The 19,275-nt window shown below is 36.0% G+C and overlaps 3 protein-coding genes and 1 long non-coding RNA gene across 8 annotated transcripts; all 4 read right to left on the minus strand.

The window, feature by feature from the left end:
* Positions 1-903: 903 nt before the first annotated feature.
* On the minus strand, positions 904-1,996 carry LOC18098890 (uncharacterized). Its single transcript, XR_002981810.2, has 2 exons — positions 1,661-1,996; positions 904-1,239 (listed from the first exon to the last, which is right to left on the minus strand). It is a non-coding gene; the product is annotated as an uncharacterized LOC18098890 (long non-coding RNA).
* Positions 1,997-4,337: 2,341 nt separating this feature from the next.
* LOC127905329 (protein HASTY 1-like) lies at positions 4,338-5,521 on the minus strand. The gene is made up of 4 exons (XM_052452934.1): positions 5,284-5,521; positions 4,878-4,987; positions 4,494-4,584; positions 4,338-4,428 (listed from the first exon to the last, which is right to left on the minus strand). The coding sequence occupies exons 1-4, from the start codon at positions 5,514-5,516 to the stop codon at positions 4,338-4,340; spliced, it is 525 nt and encodes a 174-aa protein (XP_052308894.1). The 5' UTR covers positions 5,517-5,521.
* A 1,376-nt stretch (positions 5,522-6,897) lies between these two features.
* On the minus strand, positions 6,898-13,246 carry LOC18098892 (probable serine/threonine-protein kinase At1g54610). Of its 3 annotated transcripts, none has more exons than XM_006382651.3 (8): positions 12,935-13,246; positions 11,974-12,403; positions 11,377-11,661; positions 10,958-11,275; positions 10,213-10,440; positions 9,007-9,107; positions 8,245-8,362; positions 6,898-7,567 (listed from the first exon to the last, which is right to left on the minus strand). In XM_006382651.3, exons 2-8 carry the CDS (start codon positions 12,334-12,336, stop codon positions 7,235-7,237), a joined length of 1,746 nt encoding a protein of 581 aa, XP_006382713.1. In that variant the 5' UTR covers positions 12,337-12,403; positions 12,935-13,246; the 3' UTR covers positions 6,898-7,234. The 3 variants fall into 3 exon arrangements, with proteins under 3 accessions (XP_006382713.1, XP_024457818.1, XP_024457819.1); XM_024602050.2 differs by lacking the exon at positions 12,935-13,246 and adding an exon at positions 12,672-12,902; XM_024602051.2 differs by lacking the exon at positions 12,935-13,246 and adding an exon at positions 12,655-12,902.
* Positions 13,247-14,492: 1,246 nt separating this feature from the next.
* LOC18098893 (probable nucleolar protein 5-1) lies at positions 14,493-18,842 on the minus strand. 3 transcript variants are annotated; one of them, XM_006382652.3, is made up of 10 exons: positions 18,680-18,822; positions 18,468-18,534; positions 18,115-18,213; positions 17,765-17,806; positions 17,196-17,375; positions 16,943-17,107; positions 16,369-16,569; positions 15,492-15,989; positions 15,261-15,395; positions 14,493-15,177 (listed from the first exon to the last, which is right to left on the minus strand). In XM_006382652.3, exons 3-10 carry the CDS (start codon positions 18,190-18,192, stop codon positions 14,788-14,790), a joined length of 1,689 nt encoding a protein of 562 aa, XP_006382714.1. In that variant the 5' UTR covers positions 18,193-18,213; positions 18,468-18,534; positions 18,680-18,822; the 3' UTR covers positions 14,493-14,787. The 3 variants fall into 3 exon arrangements, with proteins under 3 accessions (XP_006382714.1, XP_024457820.1, XP_006382715.1); XM_024602052.2 differs by having other exon boundaries at positions 18,468-18,531; positions 18,680-18,703; XM_006382653.3 differs by lacking the exon at positions 18,468-18,534 and having other exon boundaries at positions 18,680-18,842.
* Positions 18,843-19,275: the final 433 nt, after the last annotated feature.

Below are 19,275 nucleotides of genomic sequence, written 5' to 3' on the forward strand. Positions count from 1 at the left end.
TTTACTGAATTTGTTTTCCTTACAAGACTTGAATCTAATATTCTTGAAGTTCAAATGACACCCTTTGCTTTTAGTTTCACCCGTTTTAGTTCTATAATTGATTTTTCCTAGCGTAGTTATTAAACTCGATCTTTTTATGATTTTTTTTTAATTTTTTGTTTAAAATGATGCCGTAGCAATTTTGTCTTAGGTAGATTTGAGGTCGATCTGGCCAACTGCCAAGTATGATAACTATGCTCCCATGTTCTTTTATTGCTTGGTTCAACCTGCAGCTTTTCTGTTGAAAGCAAGGTTGTCAATTTTGTTCTGGTAGGTGTTTTATTTTTTTAATTGGAATTGAATTATTCGGTTTTGGAGCGTTTTGCCGTGCCGTATCGGGGTTGCATTGTTCATATATATATATATATATATATATATATAAATAAAATTCAACAAACATAATTCAAATTTAAAATAAATTAATTATAAATTATGCAATATAAATATAATGTCAAACAAATATAATTTTAAAATTTAAAATATTCCAAAATAGTTAAGATTAAATAGAATTATAACTTAAAATAATTCAACTTAAACAAGCTTTTCAAGCCCGGAACGGAACATGTGAAATGAAACCGAAATATTCTGGCTGAAATTTATCTAGAAAATCCAGAACGGACCAAGATTTGAAATGAGATGAAAATTATTTTATTTTGTTTTATTTTTAGAATTGGTATCAAATGTTTCGGCCATCTCCGGATGAAATGAAATGGAATTAACAAACCTTATTTGAAAGTGAGGGAGAACCCTTGTAATCCATTGCTGCTCTGGCAACAAGGTTTTCCTAATCACCATCAATGCCGGGAATCACATTGCAAGAAATAATCTCGAATTAAACAAGACCGACAAATGCGTGATCATGAGTTGAGGAAAGAAAAGCAGCACTCCCATATCACAATATTATTACAAGACGTAAAAATACGAGAAAAAAAATTCCCTCTGGTTGTGATATAACATAACATAACCCTAGTAATTAACAACAATACAAGGTACTCGAAGAAGAAAGCTTCGAGGGTGGTGGGATTAAAACAGTCACAAATCCTGATCCCCACTATTTATGCCACGATTGTATTCATAACAATCAACAAGTTAACATGCGGTGATCAGAAACGACCTGGACCACCTGGTCCGCCCGGTCCGCCCGGTCCACCTCGTCCACAACACCTTTCAAAGATGCAGCAGCAGCACAGAACATAGCAGCTGTCAACAGAAAAGGTAAAACCATGTCACTGCCTGGAACCTTGTCATAAATTAAATGTAGTTTCTCTTCACAACGGGTAAAAAAACAAACAAGAAGGAAAGCTTAGTTTCACACAGCATATAGCAGAAAAAGATAGAAAACTAAAGTTTATCATTAATAACTCTACACATAAAAAAACTTTAAATAAATGTTTGTTCTCAAGAAAATTAATTGATCTTCGATATACCATTTTGGCTAGAACATTAAAGATTCAAGAAACTTGTAAGTTCATGTACCATACCTCTTGAGATCGAAGGAGGACAACATCTCATCAGAAAATCAGTTATAACACGAATATGGGCTAATATATATCATCAATCATGGATCAAGCATCGCGACCTACAATTAACAAGAACAACAATAAAGAGAAGAGAAGCTCACCATGAATTCACAACCCTGCAGATACCATCACATAAGAAGCCAAAGCAGCCACAAGCTCCCGGGCCTCCGGGTGGTCCTCCCGGCGGCGGTCCCCAACCTGGTGGTGGCATCTTCTCTCTTTTAAATAAGTCGCTCTATGGACCTGTATCTCGAGATGCAATTAAGCTAGTAATATGATGAGAAACAATAGTAGTGTCCCATATTTATATTAAAAAAGGAAAAGAGAGCTTAAGGGATAAGGAGTGTTGAAATCTCAAGAACAACCTTGGACTAGTAAGTAGAAAAAGTCAAGCATAATACTTCTTTTGTAATAGATTTTAATTAATTTCCCGTTTGGTGCTGTGATGCAACCCGCTTGTCATTAAATTTAAAGTTTTATTTTATTTCAATTTTTTTTTAATATTTTTGGGTCGTTTTAATATACTAATATTAAAATAAATTTTAAAAACTAAAAAAAAAAATTATTTTAATATTTTTCTAAATAAAAAAACCTTTAAAAAACAAACTTCACTGTAATTTCAAATACCGTCCGACAACTTTAATGTTATCCTACCAGTGAGTTTCCTCGCAAACCTAACGTTCAAACCACCAAACTGTCAAGAATATATATATGCATGCATGCTTTCTCATCAACTTCACTCTACACATGGTTACATGGAAGGAGATATTTAGTTCATCAACTTCACTATTCACAGGGTTGATGTCCTACTAGTCGCTTTCCTAAGCTTAGCACATTGATAGATAATTGTATTAATTTCTCGAGCTATTTTTTAACAAGATTGTTTTACAAAAATTAGTTAAAAAACACTTTGATAAATAAAATTTTATGTCTCATTATACAAAAATATCGTGCAATAATGACCATACTGTACGAAGTATGTGGAGGGAAATCAAATTTTAATCGAGCTGTTTAGCAAGGCGCCTGTCTACAGGGACAGAGCAGATTTTTTTTTTCTTTTTAGAGGTGGTCAAGATTAGAAATTGTTTTCAAGGAAAACTTGAATTTTATTAGTTTTGACCCAAAATTTTTTAATTATTCAAGGTAAGGAATTTTGCCAGCTTCCACCTTGCTATATCTTAGCCAATCTAGATTTCGTGTTTGTTTAGAAGTCTAGTAAATATTGTATTTTAAAGTTTTTTTTATTTAGAAATGTATCGAAATAATATATATATTTTTTATTTTTTAAAATATATTTTTGATTTTAGGATATCAAAACGATCCAAAAATTACTAAATTATTTTTTAAAAAATGACGCAACGACGTTTAACTGATTTAACCTGAACGTGAAATTAACATGCCCCTTCGTAGAATAGGGTTATTAAAGAGTTATACTATTAATTTCATAAGCAAGCATCTTACTACTAGGTTTAACTAAAATCAAGAGTGGTAAGAGATTATGGCTGGAAATTGGGTGACAAGAAGGCAACATTTAGTCACTTTAAAGATATTTAACTCAATCATTTAGGTGCTGGTCAAGTGGTAAAAGCTTAGAATCAAGAGGTTTGCTTCCTCTGTGGTTTTAAGTTCGAGCCTTGTGGTTGCTCATATGATGGCCACTAGAGGTTTACATGGTCGTTAACTTCAGGGCCTGTAGGATTAGTTGAGGTGCACGCAAGCTGGTCTGGACATCCACGTTAAACTTAAAAAAAAAAAAAATTAACTCGCACAATCCATTCGTGTGAAATTTGTTTCCAAACTTAGCTGAAACTAATGATGTCAGGGTTTAAGACTTTTGCTTCTGACAGCAATCTACTCCACTGCACTCCACCTTGAAACACCGCCAGCATACAAATGTTGACGTGACGGATCCGGCTTCCCCCCTTTTGCCGACACAACATATTTTCTTAAAGAACAATTTATTTCATAGTCACTTGTTTTTTTTTTGTTCTTTAGATTTTTTCCCCGCTTACTCTTCTGATCAGTAAGATTGAAGCACCCTGTGGTTGATTGATCAATGAAACATCGGGCATGCAATTTCTTCTTCTCTCTCTCTCTCGTCTCTCGAGAAGGATGAAACACAGAAACATTTGAAGTGTTAGTTTGCTAAATCAATGGCTACCATATCTGCACTAACGACTGAGCTTTCAACAATATAGCATGCTCACAACTTTGAGAAGAAACAGATATTACTGCAAGACTGTAGCGGACATGGATGGGGATATCAGAAAGATGCTAGCAAGATCGAAATATAAGAATTCCCTATGAAAAAGGGCTGAAGAATTGGAAAGAAAGCCCTACAAAGTACAAACAGTGATGGTAGACCAAACATTTGGTGCAGCTAGTCATGGACCAAATGGTTCGGGTGGTCCAGGTGGACCGAATGGACCTCCAAAGCAGTCTTGTGCTAGCCAGCAACAGCACAAGAAGCTCAGGCTGCAAAGCACATAACAATTAATTAGAGAAGGAAAAAAAAAAAGAAGTTAAAACCAGCATTTTAAGCATTTTTTTTGTAACCCAACCCGACTCGGGTTGACTCGTGATCCGTACGACTCAAGACCTACTTTGAGCCGAGTTTCAATAAAAATAAAGGGACAACTGATCCAGTGTGATCCAATAAAAAACCTGGGTTAATTTGTAACTAGTTAGCATGGAAAAACCCAATCAATACCCGTTGACTCTTTTCTTTTCAATTTTTTTAAATAATGCATTTTATTTTTTTATAAAATAAAAATTAAATTAACTTAAATTAACTCGGATGAACTCTCCTAACCGTAAACCAGAACTTTCCCTAGCTATGATTTCAGGGCTTAAAGCAGTCTGGCATTTCCTGGAAATAAAGTTTTTTTGCAACATACTAAGAAGTTACAATGTCACAAAAGCCACCGAAAAAACCTGGTGGTGCCGGACCCCATCCCGGTGGCTGCCAATCTTATAGTACCCCCCTCATCAATTCCGGTTTCTGGAGCATCTACAGCTGAATCAACTGTGACAACACGAAGCACCAAGAATGCAAATTATAATTATTGCTCAAAGCTCCAGCTGAAGCAATAGATAGGAGGATGAAACTAAGACATATTTTAACCGTAAAGAACATGAGGCATAAAAAGTTGCCTGCCTTGGAGCTGGATCTCTATCAAAGAGATATATGAATATTTCTCAACAGAGACCAACTAGATCGGCACTGATAACAGCATTTGACTCGAGCGCCAAGCCTTTTATAATTGCAGAGAACAGATCTTTAGAAATAAACTCTTAAGATTGCTACAAGAATCACACTAGCACAGAAGGATGAAACTGTTGTCACTGCTTCACCATCTGTCCATGTGAAAGCTTCTAAACAAATCAGAAATGCCAGAACAGCCAAGCTGTTCTGCTTCAAAAGAAAACTGTAAATTGGAAGAACAAGTAGGGCTTGGGGAAGAAAATAAAAATACAACAAAGAGCATTTCAAAAAATCAACATAAGCCTATTCTTATGTGCACATACTTGACCATAGAGTTTGATGCAAATGCACCAATTCCTTTAGAGAATACGCGTCCATACAGCTAGCTAGCATTGGCAGATTGTTCTAATGAACGAAGCCCGTTATTTAGTCCAGGTGAAGCTACTGTAGAGAGAAGCAGGCACATCTCAGTACTGAGTTAGGTCTCGAAGCCGTTTTTCTTCCATTACTTCATCTCACAAGTCTGCCCCAGCAAGGATGCCAAGGAAATCTGGGACCTTGGCTTTACCCTCATTCAAGAGACTGGACCAAGAAAAGGTAAGAGCTTGCTGTGCATGGATAAATAATGGATGCAAGACATTTTCCAGCCAGGCCTCCCACATTTCCATAAGACAACGTTTAACCAAAGGTATTAAAGCTGAAAGAACAAGCTGCCTTCCATGTCTGAACTCCATTGACTGTATATTCTCCATTAGCGTGCCACACCAACAGAATGAACATCCGAACATTTATAAAACGTATCACCAATGATCATTGAGAGGTCCAAGTGAACCAGAAAATAGATAGTGCGTAGTCCACCACTTGTGCAAAAAGAAACTGTCTTAACTCACCAAATGCTTGAACTTAGCATGGTGGATCCGATCATGCAACAAATCATCCTATGATATTATAAAATTTTATTGTAAGAAAATGTTGTGAAATCAATATTAGAACTTATTTAACAGCTTAGTACAAGCCTCTTTGATCATAGTATTTAACAACTCAATTATTGACAACTTTTTTTTTAAAAATTAAATTAAGTTTGACACAGTGGGTAAAATGATCTCTCTTAAAATATTTAAGAAATATTTTTTTTTATTTTTTATATATTTTTGACAAATGGGGTCTTGAGTAATATTTATTTTGTACTTGAAGCTTTTTATTAAGTTGAGATAATTTTCATTTTATAAAATATAATTGATAAATATATATTATTTATTCTTGAGATTTTTTGTTAAGTGTGGTCTTGAATCATTTTTCAAAGCTCTTAGCTTAAACCGGTTCTAATTCAACACAACGCAGACATAGACTAGTGTTTTGTTCAAGGTTAAGGTTCAAGTTCAATGGCTTTCCTTGATGATACATGTAAAATAATATAAAACAAGAATCATAAAGCTTTCAATGGTGATTCCTCTTTTAAAACCAAGTTTGTGTTGAGCTCGAGGAGAGCTTCAGGAACCATTGAAAGAGTATGTTTACGAAACATGGAAGAGAGAAAACTCGAAAAGTGTTGGGTGCTTATTTTTTAATGTTTAGAGGTCGTTTGGTTTCTTAGATTTCTTTTTAAACGGAGTTAATTCAATATAGACTAAGCTTTAAAAAACTAAGTGAAAATTAACTTGGTTAAACTTGAGGATCATCGAATCAACCAACGATTTGGTTTGCCTTTTTAATTATTATTTTTTAAAATGACATTTAACTTTTTTTAAAAAATAAATATAAAATAACATCATTTGATCCGGGCCTTGGAAATGGTTTTCATCAGCAATCAAAATGCCACAGCAACCTTTCACCTTCACGCCATAAAAGTAGAGAGAGAGAGAAGGAAGAAGATAATGTCACCAAAATATTAACCAAGCTATGCCGTAAGATTCTGTTTGGGCCGGAATCATTCGAGAGAAATTGCTACGATGAACATGACAAAAGTTTGCATTCCTTGCCCTATGTTTGACCATTGAATATTGATCATGTCCAGTGCTTTTATTATTACAGCAGTTTACAAACTTCGCGCTAATCACTCTCCTTGACTTCAGAAAGGAAATCTAGACATGTGACTGATCCAAAGGAATAAAGAACTCAGGCTTCCTGGAACTCTTAAAGAATTATTGGCATCTTTTACTAATCTGAACATAACTTAGTTTTCAACAAGAAAATTCTAATGGAAAGGAAGAATAATAAACATGTACACATCAATGGAAGTTTCTCACCATCCCCAAAGAGGGCAGAAATTTTTCTTCTATGGAATGAAGAAATCTAAAATGGGAAAAAGAGAATAGAAAATCTGATTTCAGCTCTCGAAACATTTTTAACCAAGTAAATATGTTCTTGTGTGTGTGAAGAATCAAGTTGTTTTAGTACACAGATTGCAGTGTGACTCTTGTATGGGAAATCACCAGTTAACAAATCTGGTATCCATGCATGCAACAATGTTTTAAGCCATGCTCTTTTTTCCTTTTAACTGAGTATCTCTGCTTTTATCTTTTCCAGTTGGCAGATTTGACGATCCTCGTGCATCACCTGTATTCTTCTTCTTTCGCCTCGGAGCACCGACACCAGCAGGGTCAACCAACGGGCCAGACCAAGTTTGTATTGGCTCCTTTGAGTATGTGAATGAGGTAGTACTAAATGGCACATCAGGAGGAACAAGCGCAGGATCAATGTGGTGAGAAGATCCTAAAGTATAACCAAGAGCTCCATCCTGATGTGGTGGGGGAAACTTTTCACTCTTGCTTTTTGCATTTGCATGGTTAATTAGGCGCCTTCTCTGTTGTAGAAAGAAACAGCATGATTAACAATTAAAAGAACTAAAAGGCAAATTAAGTCATCGGTTTACTGAAAATTCTCTCGGGTTATTGTGATGATTATGAAAACATAGATTTCTCATATACTTGGTATTAGAAACTCCTCTACTCTTTGTTATGGTGGAACGAAGGGCGGAGGGAGACAACAGGTGTTTATACCTTGTTTGGCAAGATGGATATGTACTCCAAAAATGAATGGAAGGATCCATCTCTTCTATCATCACATTTTTCAATCCTTCCAATTAGAAAGGATTGTACCCAATCCATCCAAACAGAGTGTTAAAAGCGGCACAAAAGGAGGATGCTCCCTTGCCAGGCAATCTCAAACACATTGAAAGTAGCAAAAGGAACAAAATGAAGCTCTTGAAAATTAAACATCCGGTCCGGATAAAATGAATAAAACTCACAAGTCACAAGTGGCATTGGCGAATGGGAATTTTTTTTGGTCAAATCTGCTGCTATGAAAAGGGTGGAAAAGTAACAGTCTTTCCACACATTCCCCACATGCTATTCCATTTATTTGGTCAGTTCTTCGCATAGAAACTATAATCCTATGGCATGAATGTTTAAGCATTTGTAAATGAAAGCACCAGAAACTAAACAGCAACAATAGTTCATGCGGGTAAATTATCAGACATACATCAATATTGGACTGGAGCTCTGCATTGGCATCAGGAGCTGGCATTGCCCTAGCATGACGTTCACGTGTTCGCGTTTTCTTTCCAGCATCACCTTGGGCTTTGCTGGCAGCTCTTAGTCTACACAATCAAACAAAAATGACTTTCTCTAGAGAGAGAAGAAGAGATAACAGACACTTGGTACACCATATATGAAAGAGAAAAGGACATGTTTAAAGAACATCTGTGATGTAAAACAAAACAGATGAGGGAAAAGTAGAATGGTTGCATATTGATCATATTAAAATTGCAGGCAACTTCCATGGGTGGATATAGAAGAAAGCACAAAAAGAACAGAATGACAACAATCAAAGCAGACTTTATTGAGTTTATTTGCTTTCTTTTATTCCTTTGTGCTAACTCTAGTTTATTCTGACTTGATAGTTTTGTAGATGTTTTACTCCATTCCATATACAGTGTCTCTCAAACCTGTCGAAGAAAAACTTGCCTTGAATCATAATGATGTTTTAGCTTTGTACTGTCTGCAGAAATCATTTTACCAAATACTAGGAGAAAAACACAATCATATAAGCAGATCATAGCTGGTTCAGATAAAATATTAACATTCAAAGGTTGTGTTTGTGTGTACATGCACATCTTAGCCACCCACCCATCTACTTATAAACAAGGCTGTGCATGCTGGGAAGGAGGGAGAGAGAGCGACAGGTTAATTTTTACCAAGATTTTGCACAAAAACAATAACAAAAGCATATCTAATGGGGCACCTTCGAGCTTCATCATCTCGTCGTTTAGCATCCATCTCCTTACTTGGGGGATATTTTGGGAGACTAGAAGGTTCACAAGCATAAGGTTCTGTTGTGAAGAACTGCATAATAAAAGTTACAGTAATGAATGGAATGATTAAGCATGATATACAAAAATATTTCACATAATTTGATATCATTATGAGGAACGCCTCTGTTTTTATAAGTTACACCAGTTTTTAATTCCAAAAGAAATAAAATAGAGTATTAAATTTTTGAGGGATATAACCAATGCTTTAATGTCAAACTAACCATAAAATTTCAAAGTCAATGATGCTAGCAAATGCCAAGATCAGGTTTAGATCCATTGAGGCAGAAGCCATCACTGAATCAACTTGGTTTTCCAGGGGAAAAAAAGCATGCAGTGTAATTGATTACCTAATGGTCGTAATCTGCTGATTAATTTTATTATTGTTCCTAATGATCAAAATCTGCTTATTCAATTTTTATCATCAAGTGTAAAGCAGAGAGCAAAACACTACATCTTCATAACTAGAATAAAATATTGGTTAAATTAACCAATTCCACCTTGAACTTTCAGTCAAACTGAAATGAGTCCCCAAACTTCAATTTTTTTTTTTAATTTAACTACTGTGAACTGTTTTTTGGTAAAAAAAAAAAACTCTCCATTCTGGTTTCCTTTCCTCCTTTAATTTTGAGGGCACATGACAATCTATTTCTGATTTACAAGAAATGATTGTGCTCAAGTTAAAAGAAATCCACTTAAGAATTTTATACAGTCTCTGAGCCATTAAGGTTAGCTAGTTACTGGATCACTATAAAATTCAGTAGCAGGGTTATTTAAAGTACATACAGCAAGCAAACCAACCAGACTAGTACTTGGTTCCCCCCCCCCCCCCCCTTTTCAAATTCCAGTTTATTTGAGGTTATATAAACACAGTGGTAATCCGGGGTTTTTATCAGCAACAAGAAAATTTAAGATCATATGGGAATCCAAGATCTACTTTCATGTTTATTTTAATTTCATCCAGAATTCAGGGAGCAGAGCAAAGCAAACAACTATCATTTTTTTGGACCCCTCGAAGAAGACACTGGTTTGACAGGAGTTGACAGAAAGAAAAGGCTTACCATAACACAAGTATGGAGATGCGGCAAAAGTTGAAGACTCCAAAAGACAACAAAACTATTGAAAATGTCATAACTTACTTCACTCTTTAGGGCAGCTGTGGCTGTCTGACGTTCCACTGGATCAATTGCAAGAAGAGTTTCGATGAGGGGAAGTGATGATGGTGGAAAATCTTTAAATGTCTCTCTTATGCATCTTTTGTAAGGCTCTCGAGGCTTAAACAAAGTTGCATTTGGCAACCTCGATTTTTTCCAGTATTCATCTGATGGCGAACCACATAGCTTATATATCTTATGTAGTTGCTCTACCTAGATCATCAAAGAAACACTTGTGTTCAGAATTGAGAGCAGCACATTCATTCAAGTGTAATATTGCATTTGAATAATTTGCAATTTTGCGCACACACAAACAAAAGCACAATATACCAAGATGCACCATTCTCATGGAAAACTAGCTAAGACTCAAGCAGAAAACCGCAACCACTGCCAAGGTGTAACATATCAAAAAATTCAACTATTCATTTATCAAACTCATATTCACATTCTTTGCTAATTTTTGTCACTGATTCTGTGTTCCATAATCTACAAAATCGTATACATGTATTAATCAATAGCTCATTTATGTTAACCTTTCACTGCCAAAGCCAAAAGATCTTAAGCTTTAATGTAAGCCCTAGCATTGTATCCATGCATGTCCTACACCATTACATAGGTGCAGTTTAGCATCAAGTTTTGGGAACTAAATTGACTCAAGGAAAATCATCTTCTGTACATGTATCAAAAGGCTGGACAAATGAAATTTCAACTGCAACAAGATAATAGTTACCTCTGTACGACCAGGCATAATGGGCTTCCCAGCCAGTAACTCAGCCAATATACAGCCTGCACTCCACAGGTCAATGCTAACACCATAGTCAGTAGCCCCAAGAAGAAGCTCAGGAGGCCGATACCACAGAGTAACAACCCGGCTTGTCATTGGATGCTTGTTATTAGGATCAAAGAAAGACGCCAATCCAAAATCAGCAATCCTAAGTATTCCTTCATTGTCAATCAAAAGATTTGATCCTTTAATGTCACGATGAAGCACACCGCGTTTGTGACAATGCTCAAGTCCAGATAATAGTTGATGCATGTAACATTTAACCTGGGGTGCGAACATTGGCAAATGTTTAATAAAAAACCAACTTCAATAATAGCTCTGAGGATATCCACTCTACTATTGATTCAAGACAGAATTGGGCTAACCTGAGCCTCTGTAAATTTTACTGCAGGGCTGGCAGCAAGTCCAGCTAAATCATGCTCCATGTACTCAAATACCAGGTACAAACTACATGACATCCTGGAAGTAACTAAACCTTCCAACTTTACAACATTAGGATGATTCAATCTTCGCAAAATGATGATTTCTCTCGCCATAAACTTCACACTCTCTGGTTCCAAATTATCAAAACGAACCTTTTTAAGGGCAACAACTTTCCCTGTCAATAGATCTCTAGCTTTGTACACATTACTATATGTACCTGATCCAATCTACAATCAAGGATGGAGGCAACAATTTGAACAAGACAATTAACTTGGGTAAACATTAACAAATTGGAAAAAAAAATGACCATGTTATATAGGGCGAACCCCCTATCTCAAATGCCTCTAACCACTTTTTTTTTTGTTTGAATTTGAACTAAAACTTACCATTAGTATGATATTACTTATAATGAGATAACAGCTACATCTTCTGTGGCAGGCATTCAAGATAGGACTTCTCTACCCAACTAACCACTATTTCACTGTTAGTTTCAGAAACAACACAACCACTGAATCTTGAATTCTGAAATAATACCTCACCTTGTCAATCTTCTCAAATGTGTCTGCCCTCCTTGGAATCCATCCATTTAGTGCCTCTCCACAGACTGCCGACAGCCAGGGTGGCCACCCAGCTGCAACCTGATCACCACGCATTTGTCCGGGCAGGTTACTCGGCTTATAGTTTGGCCTTGACCTCCTCCTCTCTCCCCTAGGTTTTTTATCCCCATCAACTTTCTCCTCCTGAGTTTCCTCATTTTGAATCTCAACAACACTGCTAGTAGTATCGGTCTTTGTCACTGAAACATCTTCTACTTTCCTCTTGGATTCAACTCTTGAGTTCTTAACCTCTTTAGACTCTGAAACTATGCCCGAAGATACCTCTCTCCCAAGAACACACCCCATGTCTTAAACCTACATCTCATTTCTCAACATGGTCTATCTGGGTTTCCCAAGAATCAGCAAACAACCACTGCAAATCAATAAATTAACCACTAAGCATTAAAACAATCCAAGAAAATAACAAATTTGCACTAACTCCTATCTACTACATGATCCAACAGAGTTTAAAATTCACAGGTCAAACTAGCTCAACTGGCCAACTCCCATTCCAAAATCAAGAAAATCCTCAACCCAGATTCATAATTCTCAAGATTGACAAAAACATCAGAATTAAAAGTAAAAAACAGGAGAAAAAAAAAGATCGGGAGATAGAAACTTTACAGTTCAAACGAGCTCACCCTTAGAACCCTAGAGCAGGTATATAAATAAAAACAAGTCAGAGGAAACCTAATCTTCAAAATTTAGGCCCTTTGAAGATTCATTAACTAGAAAGCCAAGTCAAAAATGATCTGAGCCCAAGTGGAGAAAAAGAAAGAAAAAGAGGGCAGTGGATTGAGAAAGACAAGATATTTAGCTTTGAAGACAAAACAGAAGCGAAAAACTGATCTGAAAGGGAAGTGGCTGGTTAAAGAAAGTGATGTCAATTGAGAAAGATACTTACTTTGATTGAATCTGAGTGAAAAGAGAGAAGGGACAGAGAGAATACAAGGAGTACAATATTGAAAAAAGTTTTGTTTTTGTTGGTGGTGGTGGAAGCGGTGGTAAGGAATGGTTTTTTGGTCTCTTTTGGGGTCTTTCTTCCTTTGTTTTCTTTTTGGTTGGGGTCTTTGTTTCAGACAAGAAAAGAAGAGAAATAAAGAGAATCAATCAAACCAAACAAAACAGTAGCTCATCACTTCCTGTTTTGTTCCAAGTCAAATCCACAACAATCTCCCTCTCCCTCATATTATATTTTTTTCCTTTTTTTTTTCATTCCTTGGGGGCATGTTTTGCTTCTACATCTTTCTTTTCTTTTTTAATTTCTTAGGGAATTTTTTTTTTTAATTTGTTTTAGATGGGTGAATTTGTTTAGAAATTTGTTCTTTTGCAGGGGTAAATGTTATGTTACTAATAAAAAAATATTATGAATTTTGAATTTAACTCAAAAAAAAAAAACACAGAATAAGATTATATTTAGTATTATAACGCATCACCATATTAAAAGCATAATTTTAATATATTTAGTTAGGTGGACTGCAATAACATATTTAATTTCTAAATGGGTATTATATATGAGGATAATTTAATTATTTCATCTAATTTAAAATTTTATGTTGACTGTAAACTATAATTTTTTTAAAAATAACAGATAAATAAAAAGGAATCTCTCATATATTTTATTAACCATTAAAATAGCTAGAGTGTTGGCTAAGTGTTTGAAAGGTTTTTTTTTTTTTCCAGGGGATATTCTCCTAAATCTGATTCTTCTTAAACTGGTGGGAAAAAAAGGGTTAATTATTTGAGTTCCCAAGACATTTTCAAAGACATTTCTAATGTCACTCTCCTTCCCAGCTCATTACTTCCCTTTGAAATCAATGCTCCATTTATGAATAAAAATTGTAAGGGTGTTTTTCTTCTGAAGAAACCAAATTTTCCTAGATGCTACAAGGATCCAAGAGAGCATCATAAACCACGCTTAGACTTGGAAAAGATTTTTTTTGGATCGACCTAGAAGGGATCCAAAACCATCATTAAAGTATAAAAAATGATTCTAGCCAACCAAGTCTTACTATGAACTCCACAGCCAACATAATATATATATATATATATATATATTCCATCAAATGTTTAAATTATTCATTCACAGACAGGTTTAGCTCATCCATATTATACTCGATAAACAAACATCCAGTGGGACCTCAGCCTTTGTCAAATGTGTAGGCTTCCTTTACGACCCTATCAATTATGAGTCCAGCTTCGATTTTCTTCATCCCTTGTCGAGAGATTTACTTGGCTAAAATGATGCTTTTCAACCTGTTTTTTTGGCCATCTATTGCTTTTATTCCCCTCTCCCGGAATATCTGCCGGATCAGAAGTACCTTGACCAGATATGAAAATTGAACAGCAATGGCGGGGGCAATGCTTTCTTGTCACCTCTTGCCCTTAATAAGAATAGATTGCCTGTTTGCAGTATTGTCAGTCTTTTCATTTATCCTAAATCCTAATAGCAACTAGCAAGAGACGCAATCCATAGTTTTCCAAATATAATTTTGCACGAAGTGTCTGATTCTGACAACTGCTCACTATCATGTCCATGAGAAATAGAAAAATACATTGGAAACAAGTCAAAAAACAAAATGAAAAACAATTAGACAGGAAAAAAGATAATTTTACATATAGAAATAAGGAGCTGCACCCTAATTTCTCCTCCAAAATTGCGGAGCAGCACGTTTCCTCAATTTTCTGAGTTTTCTCAACCCTCACTCGTCTCTCTCCTCCAAAATTGCGGAGTCATCCTCAACTTTCTGGATTTTCTCAATCCCCACTCTTCTTCTTCTTCTTTTTCTCTTTTTTCTTGCTTGGCATTTCAGATTCCTCATCCTGTTCGGCTTCGGAATGTTTCTGCTTCTTTTTCTTCTTGCCTCCCTCCTCAACATTTTCAGCTTCGTTTTGAACACCATCATTCTCAGCTTGATGTTTCTTCTTTTTCTTCTTTTCTTTCTTAGCTTCCCCTTCGCCATCCTGTTCGGCAGTTCCATTTCTGTCACCTGGCACAGTTGTTTCTTCTTCAGCTCTCTTCTTCTTTTTCTTCTCTTTTTTCTCTTCTCCACTAGCTGGAGCCTCCTTTGCTGGTTCTACTTCGAACTTCCTAGCAGTTGAATCTGGTGTTTGGCCAAGAACAGCATCTGCAGAAGGATTATATGTCTGCACAAAGAAAAGGGCATTAAAGGAGGTTAACTACAAGAAGAAAGAAAAACTAACAATCATACTCAAAACAAGAGGTGGACCTTGGCAGGAGTTATCAATCCTCCAGCTCCCTTCTTCCTATCCTTGTCATAAGCTTCTATCTTTGGTTTGCCCTTAGCAGACCCAGCAGAGCGACCCAATTCTTTTCCTTCGAGATTCCTTAATCGTGCTTCAAGCTACAAATTACAGTGTCTAAGAAATCCCCCGGCAATAAAAGTTGACAAAAGGAACAGGTTATTGTTGTCTCTAACATGAAAACTTCCATAACATACCTTTAGCCGGTTCTCCAGTCCCATAGAGTCATCTTGGGCATCTCCAAGAGCATCATATCGGATTGCAAGTGCAGATTTTGCAGCTAGTGACCTGGAAATTTTACCCTTCAGCTTAGGGGGAGCCTGACCAACCAAGGATGCATGGTAAAGAAGCCCATATTTTGGAGTAGCATGCTTTGTTTTCAGAGCTCTGAAGAGAGCCTTTTCTGCCCCAAGAATCTGTATAGTGCTACCAGGCTGCTTTGCAAGATTCAACAAGCTACCCCCGTGGGCAATAAGCCGAGCTCCAACAAGTTCTCCAACAAGAGCAGTCAAGTTTGGTGCAATGGTATTCATCCTGCTTTTTAAATAATCATACAGTTGAGCTCTATATTCAGCTAAAGATAAAACCTGGTCACATAGTTCTTTGATATTCATCAAGTCAACATCACTAACATCACTTCCCATTGATATCATAGCTGCCTCCTTCAGTTCTGCTTCAACTTCTTCTGGCAGTATCTGTGAAATTTTAAGAAAGAGATTAATGAAACATTCAAGAGACCATCTTATCCTACAATAGGAAAATAATATAATCAAGAGTGGCCTCGTGATCCAACATGCTGTTTGACAGTAAGGAGGGATATTGAACATTCATCTTAGAGAGGATTGCTCACTAAAGGATATTTGATAACACATTCAGGGTCAAGAATTAGGTAAAGACAGAGCCAGTAGCAGTATCAACATGGATCAAGACAGGATAGCATTAGAGAATATAATGTAAGCGGGTGGCATCACTGATTTCATGATAACCCCATTAACCACACACACACACACACACAGAGGGAGGGAGGGAGGAGGAAACACAGTTTATTGCAATAAACAAAAGACTGGATTCTACCTCAGAGAAATCAAGCTTTGCAGCATTATCACGGCAACCCATTAGTTTCACTGCTTTGGCATAAAGGATGTTGTCCTGTATGATCTTGGCAAGCTCAGGAAAATGCCAACCATACCATTCTCGAACCCTCATTGCATATGTGTTCAGCTCCTTATCAAGATCGTCGAGTAAACCAATGGCTTGAATGATCATTGTGTCAACCTAAAACAGAGCAGTGAGCATTATGATTACAGCACCCCAAAGAAATACAGATGCTCTACAAAGAAATGGCAAAACTCAAATTCCAGATACATATAGCTCAGCAAAAATAAAAGCGAGATAATTATAGTGCAGCACAAACTTCTGCCAATCTAATGGTCTGTCTTAGAAAGCAACCAAAGAAAAATATTCTTCAATAAATGACCAATGAAGACAAAGGCAGAAATGACATTGATTGAAAAGCACAAGGATACATGCCATAAACATGTTAGCTTACATTTATACATACATATCAACAAGCAATGATGGAACATGATTATAGATACAGTGATGATTGAACCACAGAAAATAAGACACATCAATGTAAAATAAATACCTTATCAGGGCTGAACTTCAGTTTGTATCTGGATAGACTGTGAGACAAACCCAAGCTCATTGGTGCCAAATCTTGAGTAGCTAAACCAGATATGAGTTCTGTCAACTGACTCCTAACACCCCTCATCAATTCCATGACACCATTGTTGTGAACACATTCTATTTTCTGCAATGTGACAATTGCTGACTTAGACAAGGTGAGACTTAAAATTGAAGATGACTGTGAAAATAAATCTCTAGAAATATGGGCAGACCAGTTTATCCTTTATTGCATTTCCAAGCTTTGAATCAGCTACACCTAATGTTTCACCATCACAGTTAGCACGCAAGAATTTCCGAAGACCTTTGCTGGTTGAGCTTTCAATTATTTTGGTAGCAGCTTCCAAAGCCTCAGCTGTGTTCTCAAACTTTGAAAAAGCTTTCAACTTCACCACCTGGTGTTTGTACCAAGTAACAGTTAAATTCGAGCTCAATACAAGCACATTACAGAAGGAAAAATTTCCTATAGCAGGCATGGCAACCAATTTAAAAGGAGAAACCAGGTACCCTTAGAGCTTGTAGATATTATATGCTATGTAAAATAGAAAAGTACATTTGAAGATGTTGGGCGTCAATTAAAAAAAAGTAGAAGCAGGTTCTGTAATCAAACATATTTTTAATCAACCAAAGAGGTAATGTAGAATTCAGAATACTCAAATAGCAATACAAACAGTAAATTAATTGAGATTGCACATTAGATGTATAGAAAATAAAATTTTCAGCAAAAATATAAAATGAATCCTGGGCTGGCTATCCTCTTTCTAAACTACATGAGATTAAGTACCTTTCTTGCCGAGTCTGGGCTTGAAAACTCCTTCCCCAAATCCTGTAGCAAGAGACATAAATGCACAATTAACTTTGGCACAAAAAAAGAAGAAGTAATATTGCACTATTTGTGCAGAAAAATAAACTAGAGAAAACCGTACACTGAACCATAATTGCTCTAGCCTTCAGTTATTTCACAGACAAGAAAAGAAAAACTTGAATTGACCTCAGTATGTATAACAGAGATACATACATTCACCACTCCAAAACGAATAACACATAAACAACCATGACGAACATAACTCTATTATCCTCACTTTTCTCAAAAACCAAACAACAAACAGAAACAGAGTTACAAAAAATGATTACCTCAACTTTAGATAGCTTTCCTTCATCCAAGACTTTAAAAAGGGCAAAGCCCCCTGGCGTCTCGAATAGCAAAAGCATCTTTCAATACCTCTGAAAACCCTGCAAAATCAAACACCATCCCATTACTTTAAGCTACTAACTTAACCATCCCACTTCATTCCAACCACCTAAAACTCCCAAAAAAGCCGCACTTTACTAATTTTCACTTATCAAAACAAGCATTCAATGATTCACAAACTAACAACAAACTAAAAAAAACACAGACACAGACACAGACACAGAGAGTAACTCTTTAAGGAACAAAGAGAACCAACTTCACGAAGTTAAAAGCAAAACCCATATAAAAAAACAACCTTTTTAACACCAATCACTTCCAAAAGAAGAAACAAAAGACACCCGCTTTGGTATCAGACCTTTCTACTGCACCCAAAATAGCAGATATCATTTAGAGGGAGAAGAAAACAATGAGAAAATCAAGAGATATACACATATAGGAGTCTTTCATCATAAAAGAAAAGAAGAGAAATGGGGAAAAAGTAGAACTTTGAAGAGGAAAATTGCTTACCTCTCTTTACAACAACTGCGTTCTCCAGAGGAAAGAAGAAAGGGTGCTCTTAGGGTTTAAGGGGCTTTTATACATTGGAGTACTAGCGATTCACACAGAGGCTGGGAGTCGAGACTCGCTGTTTAGGGAGGCTGGGGAGTTTTTAGTACTCGCTGTGGCTGGTGGACATCTGTGATTAACGGGGGTATCTTAGGGATGTTAAATAACGAGTTGGGAGTTTTTGGGTAAGTTGGGGTTTTTTGGCTCACGTGTCATGTCAAGGGTTAAGGTGGTGTTTGCATTTATTTATTTTTGTTCACTAGGGTTTTTCGGTTAAACTTTGTTTGCATCCTGTATTTTCATCATTTTGTCGAAAAGACCCCTGATTTATTAATTTAATTAATTGAACATTTTTTTAATTGTATTTAATCGAGTATAATTTTTCTAAATAGAAAGGAGACTAATCAATTAAAATGAATATATATAATAATTGGTGTTGGTATTTTATATATATATATATATATAATTGGGTTCAATTTTCTAATTAAAAGGATTTATCTCATCTAGAAAAAATGTTCATGTATATTGCGTTTTATAGGATATTCATCAGAATAAAA

The sequence above is a fragment of the Populus trichocarpa genome, chromosome 5, assembly GCF_000002775.5.
Source record: "Populus trichocarpa isolate Nisqually-1 chromosome 5, P.trichocarpa_v4.1, whole genome shotgun sequence".
Lineage (NCBI taxonomy): Eukaryota > Viridiplantae > Streptophyta > Magnoliopsida > Malpighiales > Salicaceae > Populus > Populus trichocarpa.

Excerpts from the sequence above, each read along its gene's own strand:
- LOC18098893 (XM_006382653.3), bottom strand. The coding sequence starts at position 18,192 with ATGCTTTTGCTATTCGAGACGCCAGGGGGCTTTGCCCTTTTTAAAGTC. Across the intron at positions 15,396-15,491 it reads GACTGGAGAACCGGCTAAAG|CTTGAAGCACGATTAAGGAA; the intron begins GTATGTTATGGA and ends TGTAATTTGTAG. Across the intron at positions 15,178-15,260 it reads GATTGATAACTCCTGCCAAG|ACATATAATCCTTCTGCAGA; the intron begins GTCCACCTCTTG and ends TTCTTTGTGCAG.
- LOC127905329 (XM_052452934.1), bottom strand. The coding sequence starts at position 5,516 with ATGGAGAATATACAGTCAATGGAGTTCAGACATGGAAGGCAGCTTGTT. Across the intron at positions 4,988-5,283 it reads ATCCTTGCTGGGGCAGACTT|TTTTCTTTTGAAGCAGAACA; the intron begins GTGAGATGAAGT and ends TCCAATTTACAG. Across the intron at positions 4,429-4,493 it reads ATGGGGTCCGGCACCACCAG|GAAATGCCAGACTGCTTTAA; the intron begins GTTTTTTCGGTG and ends CTTTATTTCCAG.
- LOC18098892 (XM_006382651.3), bottom strand. The coding sequence starts at position 12,336 with ATGGGGTGTGTTCTTGGGAGAGAGGTATCTTCGGGCATAGTTTCAGAG. Across the intron at positions 11,662-11,973 it reads CATTTGAGAAGATTGACAAG|ATTGGATCAGGTACATATAG; the intron begins GTGAGGTATTAT and ends CCTTGATTGTAG. Across the intron at positions 11,276-11,376 it reads TAAAATTTACAGAGGCTCAG|GTTAAATGTTACATGCATCA; the intron begins GTTAGCCCAATT and ends TTCGCACCCCAG.